This window comes from Dipodomys merriami, unplaced genomic scaffold (genome assembly GCF_024711535.1).
Source record: "Dipodomys merriami isolate MVZ:Mamm:240054 unplaced genomic scaffold, mDipMer1.0.p SCAF_348, whole genome shotgun sequence".
Taxonomy (NCBI): Eukaryota; Metazoa; Chordata; class Mammalia; order Rodentia; family Heteromyidae; genus Dipodomys; species Dipodomys merriami.
In genome coordinates, this window is record NW_027205026.1 from 825,499 (window position 1) to 842,804 (window position 17,306).

General features: G+C 63.6%; 1 protein-coding gene across 5 annotated transcripts in view; it reads left to right on the plus strand.

Moving 5' to 3' along the window:
- The window catches only part of Cbfa2t3 (CBFA2/RUNX1 partner transcriptional co-repressor 3), a 68,287-nt gene that overhangs the window by 35,979 nt on the left and 15,002 nt on the right, over positions 1 to 17,306 (plus strand). For 4 of the 5 annotated variants that reach the window (XR_011365041.1, XR_011365040.1, XM_069987851.1 and 1 more), the window contains exons 2-3: positions 10,532 to 10,678; positions 15,376 to 15,453. Coding sequence is in view for 3 of the 5 variants with exons in the window: in XM_069987851.1 (XP_069843952.1) it covers positions 10,532 to 10,678; positions 15,376 to 15,453 (225 nt within the window). In the remaining 2 variants the exon portion in view is untranslated. The remainder of the gene's footprint in view (positions 1 to 10,531; positions 10,679 to 15,375; positions 15,454 to 17,306) is intronic. The other variant, XM_069987853.1, reaches the window with a different exon arrangement.

Here is a 17,306-nt window from a genome sequence, read left to right on the forward strand (position 1 = left end):
GATGATACCCCTCGACGTCCCGAGTGCTGGGACTGGTGCCGAGCGGAGGTCCTTCCCACCGCCCCTCCCCGCCTGGCAGCCCGCTCAGGCAGCGGGCGGCCCAGATGGCGGCCGCCTCCCTCAGCTCTCGGGGAGTTGGCTGTGCAGCCCCAGCAGCTGGGCGAGGAATGTGCTTCCTTTGAGCGCCAGCCGCAGGGTGAGCAGACCCTGGACATCTGGATTCCATTTGCAGCCCTTTGCAGAGCGTGGAAGGCTTTCATTCCAGCCACTCTGAGCTTCCTGCGCCCTTGCGTTTTAACTCCGGCCAGCCCAGGGTCCTGGGAACACTGCGCTCTGGGTGCCTTCTCGGGCCTGGGGCCAGGGCATCTTTGGGGTAGCTCTGAGCTCTGCAGGCAGACCAAAGCCTGGATCTTGTTCAGCAGCGCGGGCAGGCAAGAACCAAAGCTGCCGGCCTCCTACCTGGGGGCACGTGGGGCTGCTGGCGCCCTCTCTGTTCATGGTCACCTCCTCGTGACGTTGTTCACTTTGTCCCTGCGTGACCTGAGCTTGGCCTCCCTCCTCCCTGTAGGCACATGGTGTTCTGTGACACGCTTTTGAGTGAAGGGACAACTGAGGTACAGCCTCACAGCCAGACAACTCACAAAGGATGCACACTTGGGACCCTAGGCCAGCTCAACAAACACGATCTACCAGTCCCCAGATCCCAGGCCCTCCCAGATCCCAGACCCTTCAGATCCCAGACCCCCCAGATCCCAGAACCCCCAGATCCCGGGCACCCCCAGATTCCAGACCCCCCCCAGATCCCAGACCCTCCCAGATCCCAGACCCTCCAGATCCCAGGTCCTTCAGATCCCAGACCGCCCAGATCCCAGGCACCCCCAGATTCCAGACCCCCCAGATTCAAGACCCCCCAGATCCCAGACCCTTCCAGATCCCAGATCCCGGGCACCCCCAGATTCCAGACCCTCCCAGATCCCAGACCCTCCCAGATCCCAGACCCCCCCAGATCCCAGACCCCCCCAGATCCCAGACCCCCCAGATCCCAGACCCCCCAGATCCCGGACACCCCCAGATCCCAGGCACCCCCAGATCCCAGACCCTTCCAGATCCCAGACCCCCCAGATCCCGGGCACCCCCAGATTCCAGACCCCCCCAGATCCCAGACCCTCCCAGATCCTAGACCCTCCCAGATCCCAGACCCCCCAGATCCCGGGCACCCCCAGATCCCGGGCACCCCCAGATTCCAGACCCCCCCAGATCCCAGACCCTCCCAGATCCCAGACCCCCCCAGATCCCAGACCCCCCCAGATCCCAGACACCCCCAGATCCCAGGCACCCCCAGATCCCAGACCCCCCAGATCCCGGACACCCCCAGATCCCAGGCACCCCCAGATCCCAGGCACCCCCAGATCCCAGACCCCCAGATCCCGGGCACCCCCAGATTCCAGACCCCCCAGATCCCAGGCCCTCCCAGATCCCAGACCCCCCAGATCCCGGGCACCCCCAGATTCCAGACCCCCCAGATCCCAGACCCTTCCAGATCCCAGACCCCCCCAGATCCCAGACCCTCCCAGATCCCAGACCCCCCAGATCCCGGGCACACCCAGATCCCAGGCCCTCCCAGATCCCAGACCCCCCAGATCCCAGGCCCTCCAGATCCCAGACCCCCCAGATCCCAGGCACCCCCAGATCCCAGGCCCCCCAGATCCCAGGCACCCCCAGATCCCAGGACCTTCCAGGCCACCTGTCACATGAGAATGTGTATCACTGCCTACAATGGCTCGGCGGCGGTGGTGAGTCATGGCCTACAAATGGACTCTGGAGGTGTGCTCTCCAGAGCCCGGCTCTTCACTCAGCCAGGTTTGTGAGGAAGCTGCGTGTGTGCTTGCTTGTGGTTCCTTCCGCTGCTGTGAGACTCCACTGTGGACACACGCCACAGTGCACACCTTCTTTCAACCCTTCGGGCATCCAGGTAGTCTCTATGCTAAAGCGTCACGTGAACGTTCTCATTCTCTGATCTGGAGGCCCTGTTGGTCTCTATAGAGCACGTCACTGCCTTGGCTGAGTATTCAGGCTGGCACATACCCACCAGTGGGGCTTCCAGTGGGACTCTACCCTCAGGTCAGGTCCTCTCTGTCCTCCGCTTGTCCCTCTCATAAGCATTGCTGTGCTGAATCCTTTTGGGGAAATGCGTGTGTGCAGCATGATTCTCTTCTTCAACCATGCCCCCCGCCCCGGGTTCAGTGGATCTGAGGTGCCACGGGAGGAATAGGAGGCTGGACAGCTCAGCAGACGCTGGCCTTGGTGTCCAGGGCTGACGCTGCTGGGCAGGTGGGTCTGAGCCCCCACTGCCTCCCAAGTCCCTTCCCCAGACGCTCCAGAATCCTAACTCCCGATGTCTCTGCTCGGCCACTGTGTGTCACGGCCGCCTGGCGCTGGTCTGTGAGGCGGGGCCCTTCCCACCCTGCTCACATCCCTTGTGGCGGGCACCAGGTGGATTCGGGCAAGGCTCCGCTGCTCCTGTGCAGGCAGCATGAGGTCCGGCCCGGCCGCTGGTGCCCCGTGTGTCTCGTGTTCCTGCAGGGCCTGAGAGCGCTGGCCAAGAGTCCACAGAGGGGTGACAGGGTGACAGCCCCTTGTATCGCGTCTCCTCCTCCTGTCGAGTGAAGCAGATTGTGGCCAGCCTGGGTCAGAGAGCAGGAAGTCTGCTCCCAACTCCAGCTCTCCGTGGCAGAGCCGTGGTGGTGTTAGCAGAGGACTCAGGTTTTGACCAGCAAATGAGATGCCATGACTCCATAGGAGGCAGCCAAACCCAGTGTGTGCTGAACGCTTGCCGCAGGACGGGCGGGGCACAGATCAGGATGGGGAGCCGCTGCCCCTTGCTGTACACAGAGGGGCTGTGGGCTGGGCCCCCCGGCTGCCCCTTGCTGTACACAGAGGAGCTGTGGGCTGGGCCCCCCGGCTGCCCCTTGCTGTACACAGAGGAGCTGTGGGCTGGGCCCCCCGGCTGCCCCTTGCTGTACACAGAGGAGCTGTGGGCTGGGCCCCCCTCAGCTGCCCCTTGCTGTACACAGAGGGGCTGTGGGCTGGGCCCCCCGGCTGCCCCTTGCTGTACACAGAGGGGCTGTGGGCTGGGCCCCCCGGCTGCCCCTTGCTGTACACAGAGGGGCTGTGGGCTGGGCCCCCCGGCTGCCCCTTGCTGTACACAGAGGGGCTGTGGGCTGGGCCCCCCGGCTGCCCCTTGCTGTACACAGAGGGGCTGTGGGCTGGGCCCCCCCTCAGCTGCCCCTTGCTGTACACAGAGGGGCTGTGGGCTGGGCCCCCTGGCAGCGTGGAGCTGGCTGGGGCGGCAGAGGACAGTCTTCTTGGAGCACCAAGGGTCAGGCCTCCGAGGAGCAGCCACTGACAGGAGGACCGAGCAGGACGGTGACTTGGGTAGTGAGAGGTCCCTGAAGAAGGTGGTGTGTGTGGTGCGGATGGCAGTGACAGGTGGAGATGTCTGGGCATGGGCGTTCCTGCAGGGACGAAGGCCGGGGGAGTCAGGACGGTGCCGCGTGGGGACTCAACAGCAGCCCGCATAGCTGGTTTAGGAGGAAGCTTTCCTTCTGCTGCTCATCCGCTGCACCCTCATACAAGCGGACGGTTGTCGCATCCTTCCCTCTCTGATGAGCCTGGGTCTGCTCTAGGGTGTCCTCAGCTGTGCCCTAGGATGCACTTCCTCTCCTCTAGAAGAGGAGGAGAGACCAGGTCTATGTGCGCGGACCCCTGTGCTGAGCCTCACGGCTGGCCCCTGCCCGTGCCGTGCCACACAGCCACACCCTGCCCGTGCCGTGCCACACAGCCACACCCTGCCCGTGCCGTGCCACACAGCCAGCACCCTGCCCGTGCCGTGCACGGTGCCTTTGGGGCCCGGGAGGTGGAGAAGCCCCCCTGGCCTCTCCCAGCAGGTGCTGAGTTGGCAAAGCCCTTGTGTGGTCCTCGACTCAACTCCTGCCCCCCAAGTGCCAGGATCATTCAGTGCCCCGTCAGCCACACAGTGGGAAGAGCACTGTTGCCATGGAAACCTAGTGGCTGTCCTCCTCCCCATGCAGGCCGGGGGCTCTGAAGTCCCTCCCCGGGTGGCCGGGCGGGTAGGCAGCCAGTTATTGGGCACGGGAGTGGCCGCTCCTAGGCCAGGCCGAGGCTCTGAGTCCCCGTAGGTCGGCAGGAGCCCTGCCCCGCCAGTGCGGGGGAAATGCTAATCCCTTATTTTTGTATTCTTCCTTGTTCATCTCCGGGAGGACAGATGGAACCCAGATGTGGAAGGCACTGTGGGGGCACCTGGGACTTGTTAGGGCTGCGCCCCTCCCCCATCCCTGCCTCCCAGGGCCCTGGGATCAAAGACACCTCCAGCCGGGGAGGGGCACAACCCCGGAGCCACGGGAGCAAGCCTTGGGCTCCTCACATGGCCTAGGGTGGGACTTCAGGTGGGACCCCAGTCCTGAGCCCTCTGAGAAGTGACCCCTGGATGGAGGTCCCGGCCTGAATCCCTCTGACCGAGACCTCCCACACCGAATGAGGGGTTCCACAGATGTGGTGCCCCAAAGTCTGGGTTGGAGAAATGGCTTCCGACTCTGAACTGCCCCCACCCCAGGACGCCAAGTTATGGTGAGGCTGTGGGACCCAGGAGAGGGAGCCCCCAAGCCAAGCCTGGGACAGGCCCCACAGCTGAGCAGGGTGGCCCCCGCAGAGGAGCTGCTCAGCAAGGCTTGTAGATGAGCCCAGCGGCCCTATGGGCTGGCCTGCGGCAGACCCTCCGCCCAGCCCCACAACAGTGCCAGCACAGTGCGTCTCTGAGCTGCACACCAGCACCTGCCCTGCAGCGCCAGGGCCTCAACTTAGGGTTAGAAAGCCCATGCAAGACCCCGTGTCTGCCCTGCAGGGCCTGGAAGAGGGGGCCCCAGCAGTCGGAGCGCGGCGGATGTCGAGGGTGACGTCTGTGCCCAGCGGCAGTGTCTGGACAGTGCCCCCATCATGTTGTCCAGCAAGTCCTGCAGGCCTCCCTGAAGCCTGTGCAACTGCGCTGGTGCTGCTTTGCTTGACACCCTTTTCCACATATGCTCCTGTTCCGCAGTGTTGTGCTTATATTGTGGAGGGGACATTTGCCTGCATTTGGCCTGCCACTTATGAGAGTGTCAGCGATTAAGCTTGAGATCTGTTTGGGTTTCAAGGTCTCTAGACAGATGGGTGGATTTGTACATGATGATGGTGGATAGACAGGTGGATGTGTAGGATAGGTGTTGGAATGAATGAGTGGGTGGATGGCTGGCTGGGTGGGTGGGTGGGTGGATGAATAGATGGATGGATGGATGGGTGGGTGGGTGGATGGATGGATGGATGGGTAGATGGATGGATGGCTGGCTGGATAGACAGAGGTGTAGGAGAGGTGTTTGGGTGAGTAGATAGTTGAGGGGATGGATGGATGGACGGGTGGGTGGGTGGGTGGGTGAGTGGGTGGATAGGTGGATGGATGGACGGATGGGTGGGTGTGTGGGTGGATAGGTGGATGGATGGACGGGTGGGTGGGTGGGTGGGTGGATAGGTGGATGGATGGACGGGTGGGTGGGTGGGTGGGTGGATAGGTGGATGGATGGACGGGTGGGTGGGTGGATAGGTGGATGTATGGACGGATGGGTGGGTGGGTGGAGGTGGTAAGTACGGGCAGGAACACTTGGTGGATAGTGCAGCCAGGCATCCCGTGGCACTGTCTCAGCTCCACTCCTCGTAGCTGTCGCCCACTGGGGAGAAGCGTGGCACCGGGCCGTGGGAGAGCTGGTGGTTGGCACGTCGTGGGCGGTAGGGAAGAGCTCTGGTGGGAACGTGGAAACAGGCTGTGCTGGTGGCCTGGCAGGTTGCACAGCGCCAGCATGCCACAGGAGGAGTCGAACTGACTGCGAAAGAAGTGGGGGACACAGTGGACTTGGACATCGAGGTCCAGGGGGGCAGCACTACCTCGTTGACATGTGTCTGGGCCTCAGTTTCCCCGTCTGTAAGGAGGGGAAGATGGGAGGCAGGGCGATCACGGCAGCTGAGCAATGTGGACACCCAGCCAGGCAGGCTTGGAGAATGCTGCGTCCTTTCCTGGGCAAGGCCACTGTAGTACTTGCTGAAGAGGGCTAGGGTGCTGAGCTAGGTCACCCAACACCAAGCAGCGCCTGCCACTGCCCCAGACCTGGGCGGGCAGTGAGACGTCTCCCCGGGTTCTCGTGATCATAACAAGCACTTCCTGAGCGCCTGCCGCTGTTGTAGGCCCTGGGATGCATCCACGAACAGCACACAGAATGGGGCCTCCCCGAGCTGGTGTGGAGGGGGTGTTCTGGAAGGAGGCAGGAGAGCATCTCCAGAGAGAGAAAGGTGTGTCGAAGACATGGAGCCTAACAGACCAGAGGCCTGACCCTCTTGCCAGGGAACCAGTTAATACAAAGGCCCTGAGGCTGGAGGAGGGACAGGGTCAGTGGTGGAGGGGCATGCCCTGGCTCCGACACACGTCCTGGGGTGGGGCTGGCTGGTGCTGCGACTCCCAGGAAAGCCACGCGCGTGACCCGGCCTGGGTGGCATCCGGCTTGTAGTCCAGCCACGCACAGAGGCTGGAGTTTGGAGAGGGGGGCTCCGTGCCCCAGACCCACCGTGGTGTGTCAGCGAGCTCCCCGTCCTAGACTGTCTCTGCTGGAAGTCTCCTTCACGCGTCTCCCTTCTCCTGGTCGTGATTCTGTCCTCACACCCGGGCGTTCCTCCCGGCTCACGGGCACGGAGCCTGAAGCGCCCGTGGAGGCCGTGGACTTGCCTGCTCTCCTTTCGAGTCCCACAGCTTCTGCGAGGTCAGCTGGTGGACGGGAAGTGCGGCTGGGGCCTTGGGGCTCCTCCCCAGGCCTCCTCCCCAGGGGCCTCCTCCATGGAAGGCTCCTTGTGCTGGGGCTTCAGCACCCAGGCTGGGAGTGCTGGGCTGGGGCCAGTTCCCAGCTGGAAGGGCAAGCTGGGAACCACAGTGGACAGGGACAGTGATGGATGGTGTGGCCTGTTCCAGCACATTCTGTGTTCTTTCCCACCAGCTCTCTGCCTTGGGGAGCAGCGTCCTCAAGGGCCAGCTCGGCCCTCAGCTGGGAGCCGGACCCGTCTAGAGAATGTGGGTGCTCCAGGCCTGGGAGGGGCTGGGACTGGGGAGGAGGGTGGGGCAGGCCTTCAGCCGCCCCTGGTTCCCTGAGATGTTCCCCGGGGCAGGGGCGGGGCATGACCTCAGCCACCCCACTCCACAGTGGACCAGAGCCTTGCCCAGCCGAGACCAAGGGTGGGAGACCATGGGGGGCCCATCCCCAGGCGGGGTAGACAGGGCCTGCCGTCAGTACTGATGGACGGCCAGGCGGACACTTGCAGATGCCTCACAAGGAGACAAGGCTAGGGGCAGTGCCCACCACCCCTTAGGCTCCCAGACAGGCCAGCTGCAGAAGACTCCTGGAGTCAGTGGGGAAGAGGGCCTGGCCACCCAGGTGTAAGAGAGGCTGGGCCATCCCCACCCCGGGGCCATGGCTTGAGAAGGGGCCTGACTCCACCGGCCTTGGGATGGGGCTGGGCGCCCCTGCCAGGGACCAGTGTGGCTCTGAGCCGGGGAGGGTGCAGGAGACACCGGAGCGCGTGCTGGCTGGGCCAGGAGGCTGGGCGTGGGGGCCGAGATCCGAGCTGGCTGGCGCTGTGCGGAGCCCCATGCTCCAGCTGTCTACTCGTGCCCGCAGCACACCTGCCGTGCCCCTGTGCTGTCCCCCAACGGGAGTGCGTACCCCGCCCCGCCCGCCCCCTGACCTCTGACAGCTTGGAAGACAGAAAGAACCCACAGAGGCAACAGCAGGTCCTGGTTAAGATCCAGGCCCCATGTGCGCCTGTGGCCCCGGGCCTCCCTGCAGACGCTCCGTGAGCAGCGCCAGCTTCACGGCCTTCACAGGGACTGACATGCACGGGCACCCCGGCCCACGCCTGCCATCCTGCCCACGCAGGAGCCTGAGCTCTGAGGACTGCGGCTGGAAGTCAGCCGAGGCAGGAGAGTCCATGAGATCCTATGTCCAAGTGAATCAGAAAAAAAGATAAAAGCCAAAGCGGAGCTGTGGCTCAAATGGCAGAGCACTAGCCTTTGGCAAAAAAGAGCTCAGAGACAGCCCAGGACCTACATTCAAGCCCTAGTGCTGTCTGTCTGTCTGTCTGTCTCTGTCTCTGTCTCTGTCTCTGTCTCTCTCTCTCTCTCTCTCTCACACACACACACACACACAGCCCTAGAGATAAACACGCCATGCACAGGGCAGCACCCTGCCGCTCCCTGGGCACCCGCAGAGCACAGTCCCCTGGCTCCTGTGTCTGGAGTGAGTAACACACCGACTGGTGGTACCGAAGCGTGTGCTGGGGACAGCCATGGTGCTTGCTGGGACTCGGTACACCGGTTCCAGCTGGCCAGCCTGCTGGTCAACTGGTCAGTCAGTGGCCTAGCCCCGTCCTCTTCTGCCCCACTCCACACCCCCCTCTGGGGCTTATCTTCCTTTTGCTCATTTTGTTCAGTTCTCAGGGCCCAAGTAAGCATCCTCTGTAGAAGGTTCCGGAGGAGTGGGTGCCCCCACGCCCCAGACCTGTAACCTAGGGCTGGCCTGGCCTTTGAGACGCTTGGTTCTGGTCCTGCCCACACCCTGCTAGGCCCATCCCTCCCACGCCCTGGCCAAGGGCAGCCTGGATGAGTGAAGGGCGGCTGAGGACAGACAGGTCTGCTCCCCACAGGGGCAGCCAGCCACGTTTGCCTTCTTTGGTTGTCACCGGCGACCGGCTGCCACCCCTGCAGACAGGCCTGTGCTGACAGGGCCCCACAGCTGCGGCCACACATGTGCGCGGCCGTCAGCCGGGACAGGCGGGGGAGGGGCGTGGCGGGGGAGGGGGCAGGGCCGCAGCTGGGGACAGCAGGTGCCGTGGCCTGGACGGCTTCTGTGCACGGGCTGCTCCCGGCCCGGACCCTTCCTGTGGGCGGTGCGGGCGGCGCGGGGCACCTCTCCTCTGCTCCGGGACGGGAGAGTGGGGTGGGTGGGGTCTGTGCTGTTTAGTGTGGAATGGTGCCACCTTCGCTCACGCGCAGGGCCTGGCAGCCTGGGCCTGTCTGTGTTTGCAGGGTGGGAGGAACGGAGGGGTGGCACCCACAGTTAGTAGTGGCCCCAGTCACAGAGATCCCGACGTTGAATTCCCCTCCTCCGTTCCCCCGTGGGCACTGGGCCATACGGTTTACTGCAGGCGGATGGTGTCCCCGCCCAGCCCCACGCCGGCTGACCCTGACCGCGCAGCGGGGACCCCCCCGGGCTCGCAGCACCTCTCCCTGCACAGAATGCCTGGGCAGGCTCCGGAGCAGGCCTGTGGCCCGGAGCGGCCTGGCTGGCTCTGTGCCGTCCTGGCTCTGCCCTGGCCGTCGTCATCTCCTTGCCCCTCTCCAGTCACCTGACCTGGAGCAGAGCTTCTGGGAGTTTGGGGTCTGGCTTAACGGCCGGGCCTAGAACCCCTAAAATCCACACCCCTCCCTCTGGAGTTGTGCAGGTCACAGCCCAAGTGGTTAAACTACAGGTTCTCAGACGTGGCGCTGTGGCTCAAGTGGTAGAGCACTTGCCTTGAGCTGAAGAGCTCACGGACAGCGCCCAGGCTCAGAGTTCAAGCCCCACAACTGACAAAACAACAACAACAACAACAAAAAGTAAAATACAATAAAATACAGGTTGTCTGGGTCATGGCTCAGTGGTAGAGTGCCTTCCCCAAGCTTAAGCCCCAGTACTGTCCAAAATGCAGCTTCTGGTGCCCAGGGCCAGCTCCTGCTCCCCCCTCCCCCAAAGGGGGCGCTGTCAGCCTGACCGTGGAGGTGCAGACTCTCCCTTCCCAGACCCAAGGGGCCGGGCCTCTGGGGGGCCCAGGTGCTCCCTGTTAAGCAGAACACCAGCTGGGGCGAAGGGCCCTGGCCTGCCTGGCCCCCACCCGCCCCGCTGGCCCCACCCACCCGCCCCGCTGGCCCGCCCACCGGCCCCGCTGGCCCCCCCACCCGCCCCGCTGGTCCCCTCACCCGCCCCGCTGGCCCCCCCACCCGCCCCGCTGGTCCCCTCACCCGCCCCGCTGGCCCCACCCACCCGCCCCGCTGGTCCACACTCACCCGCCCCGCTGGCCCACACCCACCCGCCCCGCTGGCCCCACCCACCGGCCCCGCTGGCCCCCTCACCCGCCCCGCTGGCCCACACTCACCCGCCCCGCTGGCCCCCCCACTCGCCCCGCTGGCCCCCCCACCCGCCCCGCTGGCCCCCCCACCCGCCCCACTGGCCCACTCACCTCTGGTTTGGTTCTGATCAGCGTCACCTGCAGGTGGATATCAGCCGCGGGTGCGGGCACCTGGGGAGGGAGGGCGGGGGCCTGCGCCTGTGCGGCAGGGCTGGCCAGAGCCAGGTGCCACGGGCCGGCGCTGCCTCCAGCCGCCTCTCTGACTCTCCCTTCTTCCCAGAGCCCAGGAAGAAGGCCACAGCCATGCCCGACTCCCCAGCTGAGGTGAAGATGCAGCCCCGGTCTACACCCCCCAGCATGCCGGCCCCGCCGCCTGCCGCTGCCGCCCAGGGGGCCGCGCGCCCGCCCTCCTTCACGCCGCACACACGTAAGTAGCTCCACCCCTCCCTCCCATCTGGACGCATGCAACCCTGCTAGAGCCCGTCGAAGGCCCAAGTCCCAGCCCCTCTGCTTCCTGGCTGTGTGACCTCTGTGGCCTGGCCCGTCCCTGCCGCACGCCATTGTGAGTCAATGGACAGATAGATGCTCTGACATCTAATGAAGCGCCACACCGTAACACTTGCCACACTTCGGGGCACAGGGCTGCCCTCCTCATGCCCAGGACTGACGCAATGCAGAGGAGCATGAGCTCAGAGCCACAGGGTCCTCCCAGGTGGCAGCTCCGAGGGGAAGGTCCAGCCTGGGGCCTGCAGCCAGGCCTCAGTGGCCATGAGGGTTGGCGGGGAGCTGTGTGATTGGGGAGGAGCTGTGTGGTTGGAGGAGCTGTGTGGTTGGAGGAGCTGTGTGGTTGGAGGAGCTGTGTGGTTGGGGAGGAGCTGTGTGGTTGGGGAGGAGCTGTGTGGTTGGGGAGGAGCTGTGTGGTTGGGGAGGAGCTGTGAGGTTGGAGGAGCTGTGAGGTTGGAGGAGCTGTGTGGTTGGAGGAGCTGTGTGGTTGGAGGAGCTGTGAGGTTGGGGAGGAGCTGTGTGGTTGGAGGAGCTGTGTGGTTGGGGAGGAGCTGTGTGGTTGGGGAGGAGCTGTGTGGTTGGGGAGGAGCTGTGTGGTTGGAGGAGCTGTGTGGTTGGAGAGGAGCTGTGTGGTTGGGGAGGAGCTGTGTGGTTGGAGGAGCTGTGAGGTTGGGGAGGAACTGTGTGGTTGGGGAGGAGCTGTGAGGTTGGGGAGGAGCTGTGAGGTTGGAGGAGCTGTGAGGTTGGAGGAGCTGTGAGGTTGGAGGAGCTGTGAGGTTGGAGGAGCTGTGTGGTTGGAGGAGCTGTGTGGTTGGAGGAGCTGTGTGGTTGGGGAGGAGCTGTGAGGTTGGGGAGGAGCTGTGTGGTTGGAGGAGCTGTGTGGTTGGGGAGGAGCTGTGTGGTTGGAGGAGCTGTGAGGTTGGAGGAGTGCCGCGGACCGGGTTCTGTCGGGACGACGGAGGATACCTAGGGGAGGAACCTGGAATAGGATGGGGAGATGGCAAACAGACAACTCACACACGTTAGGAGTGGATGCTGAGTGCTGAGTGCGATTTAATGCAGAGGATAACAAACTTTTATAACAGAAGTCTTCATAAGAAAAGGGGCAAAAGGTTACACAATCTTGCTGCAAGGCTTCGTTCTTGGATGGTCACCAGCTGGTCGCCTGAAAGGGCAAAAGTTTACACAATCTTGCTGCAGGGCTTCATTCTTAGTGGTCACCAGCTGGTCGCCTGAAAGGCACTTGTTTCCGGCTTATCTCTAAGAAATATAATGGGTTTCGACATTTGTCACCATCTCGCCATTACCTTATTTCTATAGAGGCCTTAATTATCCCATAAGATTTTTCCTGTTCCTTCTTTAATAGTAAGGTCACGGAGGCCTAGATCTAGCAAGTCTCTTAGTAAATGAGAGTACCAGGAAGTTCTTTCTCCTAAGTAGTTATCTCAGCAATTGCCATACATTCCTTCTGTTCTAGCCTCGCCTACAGCTTCTTGTAAATTTCTTACAATTCCTTCTGCTGGAGTGACTTTGTGAAACCCCCAATACTTTTATATTTGCTTATAACTTGTCTACTAGCCTCCATAAGAGGGGTTTCAGGGTAGCACTTAACTCTGGTGAGTTAGTCATATTTTTAAGACACTCATCAGATATTGGAGTCGTCAACACTCTTAAGAAAGAGCTTTGAATAAGGGAACGTTGACAATGAGTAAGTACAATGAACAGCAGAAACAGTAAAAGATTGATAGGCACTCTTATGAGGAGGAGAAAGACAGAAACACATCTTTTCCCAGGGGTTTTTCCAGCCTTTTCCCAGGAGTAGGCCTCTTAGAAGCCCTATTCTCCGAGGTAGACTTCGGTGAAGTCCCAAAACTTGGAGATAGGTTTCTGTAAAGCCCCATTCTCTGAGGTAGACTTCGGTGAAGTCCCAAAACTCAGAGATAGGTCTCGAGGCCCCTATCATGGTCTGATAGATGGTTTCCCATGCTAAGCAGACTCTACTGGGGTCGGCGTGGCAGAGGAGCTGTGAGGTTGGAGATGCTGTGTGGTTGGGGAGGAGCTGTGAGGTTGGAGGAGCTGTGAGGTTGGGGAGGAGCTGTGAGGTTGGGGAGGAGCTCTGAAGGCTGCCACTGTGTAAGGCAGGCTGGGTGTGTGGAGGGGCCGCCAGGGCACACTGGGTGTGTGGAGTTCCAGGGCACACTGGCTGTGTGGTGTTCTGGGGCACGCTGGGTGTGGTGTTCTGGGGCACGCTGGGTGTGTGGAGTTCCAGGGCACACTGGCTGTGTGGTGTTCTGGGGCACACTGGCTGTGTGGTGTTCTGGGGCACACTGGCTGTGTGGTGTTCTGGGGCACACTGGGTGTGTGGTGTTCCGGGGCACACTGGGTGTGTGGTGTTCTGGGGCACGCTGGCTGTGTGGTGTTCTGGGGCACACTGGGTGTGTGGTGTTCTGGGGCACACCGGGTGTGTGGTGTTCTGGGGCACACCGGGTGTGTGGTGTTCCGGGGCACACTGGCTGTGTGGTGTTCCGGGGCACACTGGGTGTGTGGTGTTCCGGGGCACACTGGGTGTGTGGTGTTCTGGGGCACACTGGGTGTGTGGTGTTCTGGGGCACACTGGGTGTGTGGTGTTCTGGGGCACGCCGGGTGTGTGGTGTTCTGGGGCACGCTGGGTGTGTGGTGTTCTGGGGCACACTGGGTGTGTGGTGTTCTGGGGCACGCTGGCTGTGTGGTGTTCCGGGGCACACTGGGTGTGTGGCGTTCCGGGGCACACTGGGTGTGTGGCGTTCCGGGGCACACTGGGTGTGTGGCGTTCCGGGGCACACTGGGTGTGTGGTGTTCCGGGGCACACTGGGTGTGTGGTGTTCCGGGGCACACTGGGTGTGTGGTGTTCCGGGGCACGCTGGGTGTGTGGTGTTCTGGGGCACGCTGGGTGTGTGGTGTTCTGGGGCACACTGGGTGTGTGGCGTTCCGGGGCACACTGGGTGTGTGGCGTTCCGGGGCACACTGGGTGTGTGGCGTTCCGGGGCACACTGGGTGTGTGGTGTTCCGGGGCACACTGGGTGTGTGGTGTTCCGGGGCACACTGGGTGTGTGGTGTTCCGGGGCACACTGGGTGTGTGGTGTTCTGGGGCACGCTGGGTGTGTGGTGTTCTGGGGCACACTGGGTGTGTGGTGTTCTGGGGCACACTGGCTGTGTGGTGTTCTGGGGCACACTGGGTATGTGGTGTTCTGGGGCACACCAGGTGTGTGGAGGGGCCGCCGGGGCACACGGGTGCGTGGAAGAGACGCCAGGGCATGCTGGACTGTGGCAGGATCGCTGGGGCCCAAGTGTGTGCAGGGACACACCTCAAGCAGCATGACTCTGTCCTCAGTGGCTTGTGGCCTGTGGGCAGAGGTGGCCCCACAGGGGTCCTGGGCTGCCACGGCCGCGTCCCTCCAGGCGTGCAGTGATGCTGCCTTTTCTCAGGCTTCGTCCTCATCAGTAGCATGGCTGGCCAGGGCCACCCTCCCCTCTTCCACAGGAGTTCCCCCTTCCCCCCCCCCGGGACAAGCAGCGGCCAGCTGCCGACCTGCTCATCTGGTGGACGCAGGGGAGGGCGGTGTGCCGGCGGTGGTGATGTGAGTGGCCGATCAGCCGGCGCTGGGGAGGCGGTCACTGTGCTCACAGGCCAGCGGAGGGCAGGCAGGGTGTTGCAGGGCACCACCTAAAACCTCTGAGCCCGAATGTCAAAGGCCCACGTGGACAGAGCGGTCAGGGCGGCTGCGGGACTGGTCAGCCTGCTGCTCCCTCAGGACCAGCGTCCGTGTCCTGGAAGCACCAGCTGGAGAAGGGATGCTCCTGGTGGGGTGCCTTGGGGCCCGCGGGGCCCCCGGGGGCCATGGACACAGGAGGGCGGGGGTGGTGCTGCGGCTCCGGTCCGAGCCCTTCCCGCTCCCTGGGACTGGAGGCCATGTCTCCATGTGGGTTCCAGCCTCGCCGTCCACGCAGGAACCCAGGGCCGGCGGCGTCCCTCCCCTGCCCGCTGCGTCTGCTGCACGGGGCGGAGGAGGCCTCCCTTCTCCGCCTTCACCATCCTCAGAGCTGTCCCTGACCCCGGATCCTGAGAGCCGCTGGTTCTCGGTGCCCGGCGCCTGGCAGCCAGGCCTGGCCGCGGCCTCTGCTGCCGACGGCAGATTCCTGCCAGTGCCTCCAGCCAGGCCCAGACGCTGACCTTGACCCTCAGCTCCAAGACTGCGGCTTTGCTGCCCTATGGCTGCCCAGGCCGCAAATCCATCTTGGGAGCCGAAGCCTCGGCTGACGAGGTCAAGAGGCTGAAGGCAGAGGCCCAGAAGTGTGAGGAGTCGAGGCCCTAACACGTTCCTCTTGGGGGAGTCCTCGGGGTGGACCCCAGGCCCTTGAGGCTGAGGCTTGTTCAGAACAAGGTAGCCCCGTGGTGGTGGTCCCAGGAGGGTCCTGCCGGAACCACCCAGCCCAATCCACTATTTTAGAGAGGGAAACTGAGGCAGTGCGGGAGTGGACGGCCCCGTGCCATCCACATCCAGTCTCAGAGCTGTGCTCTGAGGCCGGGGCCCAGGCGGCACGCGCCCTCCTGACAGCGTGTTCTTCTTGCTCTGCTTACAGATGGTGAGGACGGGCCGGCGACATCTCTGCCCCACGGCCGTTTTCATGGCTGCTTAAAGTGGTCCATGGTCTGTCTCTGTGAGTAAAATAACGAAAACCGCAGGGAGGCCTTGGCCTCGGCTCCATTCCGGGTTCCCCGCCTCCTCAGGAACGGGAGGGTCTGATGGTGCAGCACTGACGGCCCCTGGCCCGGGGGCCACCGGTGGACAGTGTCCCTAGCAGCCATCCATCAGCCTGAAGCCAGCCCGGGGCTGGGAGGACAGAGGGACCGCCGAAGGGCAGGGCCCAGCTCCTGCCACTGCCTGGGTGGTGCTGGGCAGGTAAAGCCGCTGGGGCCTCAGTTTCCCTGCCTACAAGGGACATGGTCACTGTATCAACGCTAGGGACGAAGGGCCAGATGGGTTGGTAGAGCCATGGCTGTGATGCGTGGCACCGTGTCCCTCAGACCTCAGCCGCTCGTGGGCAGAGGCACCAGTGTCAGCCCCACAGCGGGCGTCTCTTGGGGCAACACAGGTCAAGGCTCCATTGAACCGACACCACCATGTTGTGGTCTCCGGACTGAGCCAGGTGGCTGCACAACCCAGGTGCAGCTCGTGTATCGCCGGGGCTCTGAGGGTGGAGAAGGCGTCGTGGGAGGCCCGCGTCGCGGTGCCGGGTGTGTGTCTTTGCCGCTGCCACGCCGCTGGACGGTGGCCCGCTGTGGTAGCCTGGAGGTCCAGCTCCTGGGAGCCGTCCAGAGCCACTTGCAGGGAGAGGTCTGGCTGAAGGGCTGCCCGTGGGGTTCTCCTACCCCGGGCTGAGGCCACCGGGCTGGGGGAGCAGGCGTGTGCCCCCAGACCTCAGCCGGGGACACGTGTGCAGTCTAACTTAGTAACACACCTGTTGTGGAGTGCAGGCACTTGTGCTGGGGGCTATTTTAGGCATCTCTTTAGCAAGCTGTTGAGACTGCCCGGCAGCCGAGGGAGGGAGGCCGGACAGGCAGAGGCAAGCAGGCCGCGGGGGACCTAGCGCTAGGGCAGAGCTGGTAAGCGGGCCTCGGGGAGGGCAGGCGCGGGCTGGCCAGGCCTGGTGGAGGGGGGCTCACGCCGCATGCCACTGGTATGTCTTAGAAGCTGCTAGAAGGCTTGGAGCTCTACTGGCAGTAGGCTCAGCCTCAAGATGCTAGCTCCCAGTTACCGTGAGGTCTCCGTGGTGGTCAGGCATCTCCCGGTTTGGCTGGAGTGACCGCGAGAGGCCGTCATCAGTTTAGGTGGGGTCATGTTCCTGTGTGTCGGCGGGGTCCTCTGGGAGGCGGGCCGTCGGTGAGCCTTGGGGGTATGTGCCACTGGACACAGCGCCACTGGACGGCGGGTGGCGGCCGGGCCACCGTAGGCTCCGCCTCGAAGGAGCCCCCAGGGCCAGGCGCGGAGGGGATCACATGCCGCCCGGCCGTGTGGAGGCCCAGGACCCTGCACCAGAGCCCCGGCTCCAGCACCATCTCTCCAAACCTCTGCTACACACCACACCCAGCACCCTAAGCCAGTCCCAGGGCGAGCAGGACCAAGGATAGGGGCCGAGCGGGAGTCGCCTGAACAGGTAGGGCAGGCGCCCAGGTGTGCAGGGCAGGCGGAGGGGCGCCCGGACCCACGGCCGAGCCTCAGCCCCAGAGGAAGGGGCTGGGATGCAACCCCACCTCACACACACACACGCACGCACTCACGCACACACGCACACACACACACACACACACACACCTCTGCTAGGCTGACCAGGCCAAAATGGCCAGCAGACATCTTGTCCCAGGCCTCGGTCAGAGTGGACAGGACAGGTGCCGTCCAGATGGACACAGTGAAGCCTCCACTGTCCACCAGGAGCAAAGTGAACAGCAGACGCTACCGGGGTTCTGCAGTAGCAGCTGGGCCAGCCGTCTCATCCTGGAAACCCCGCACCCC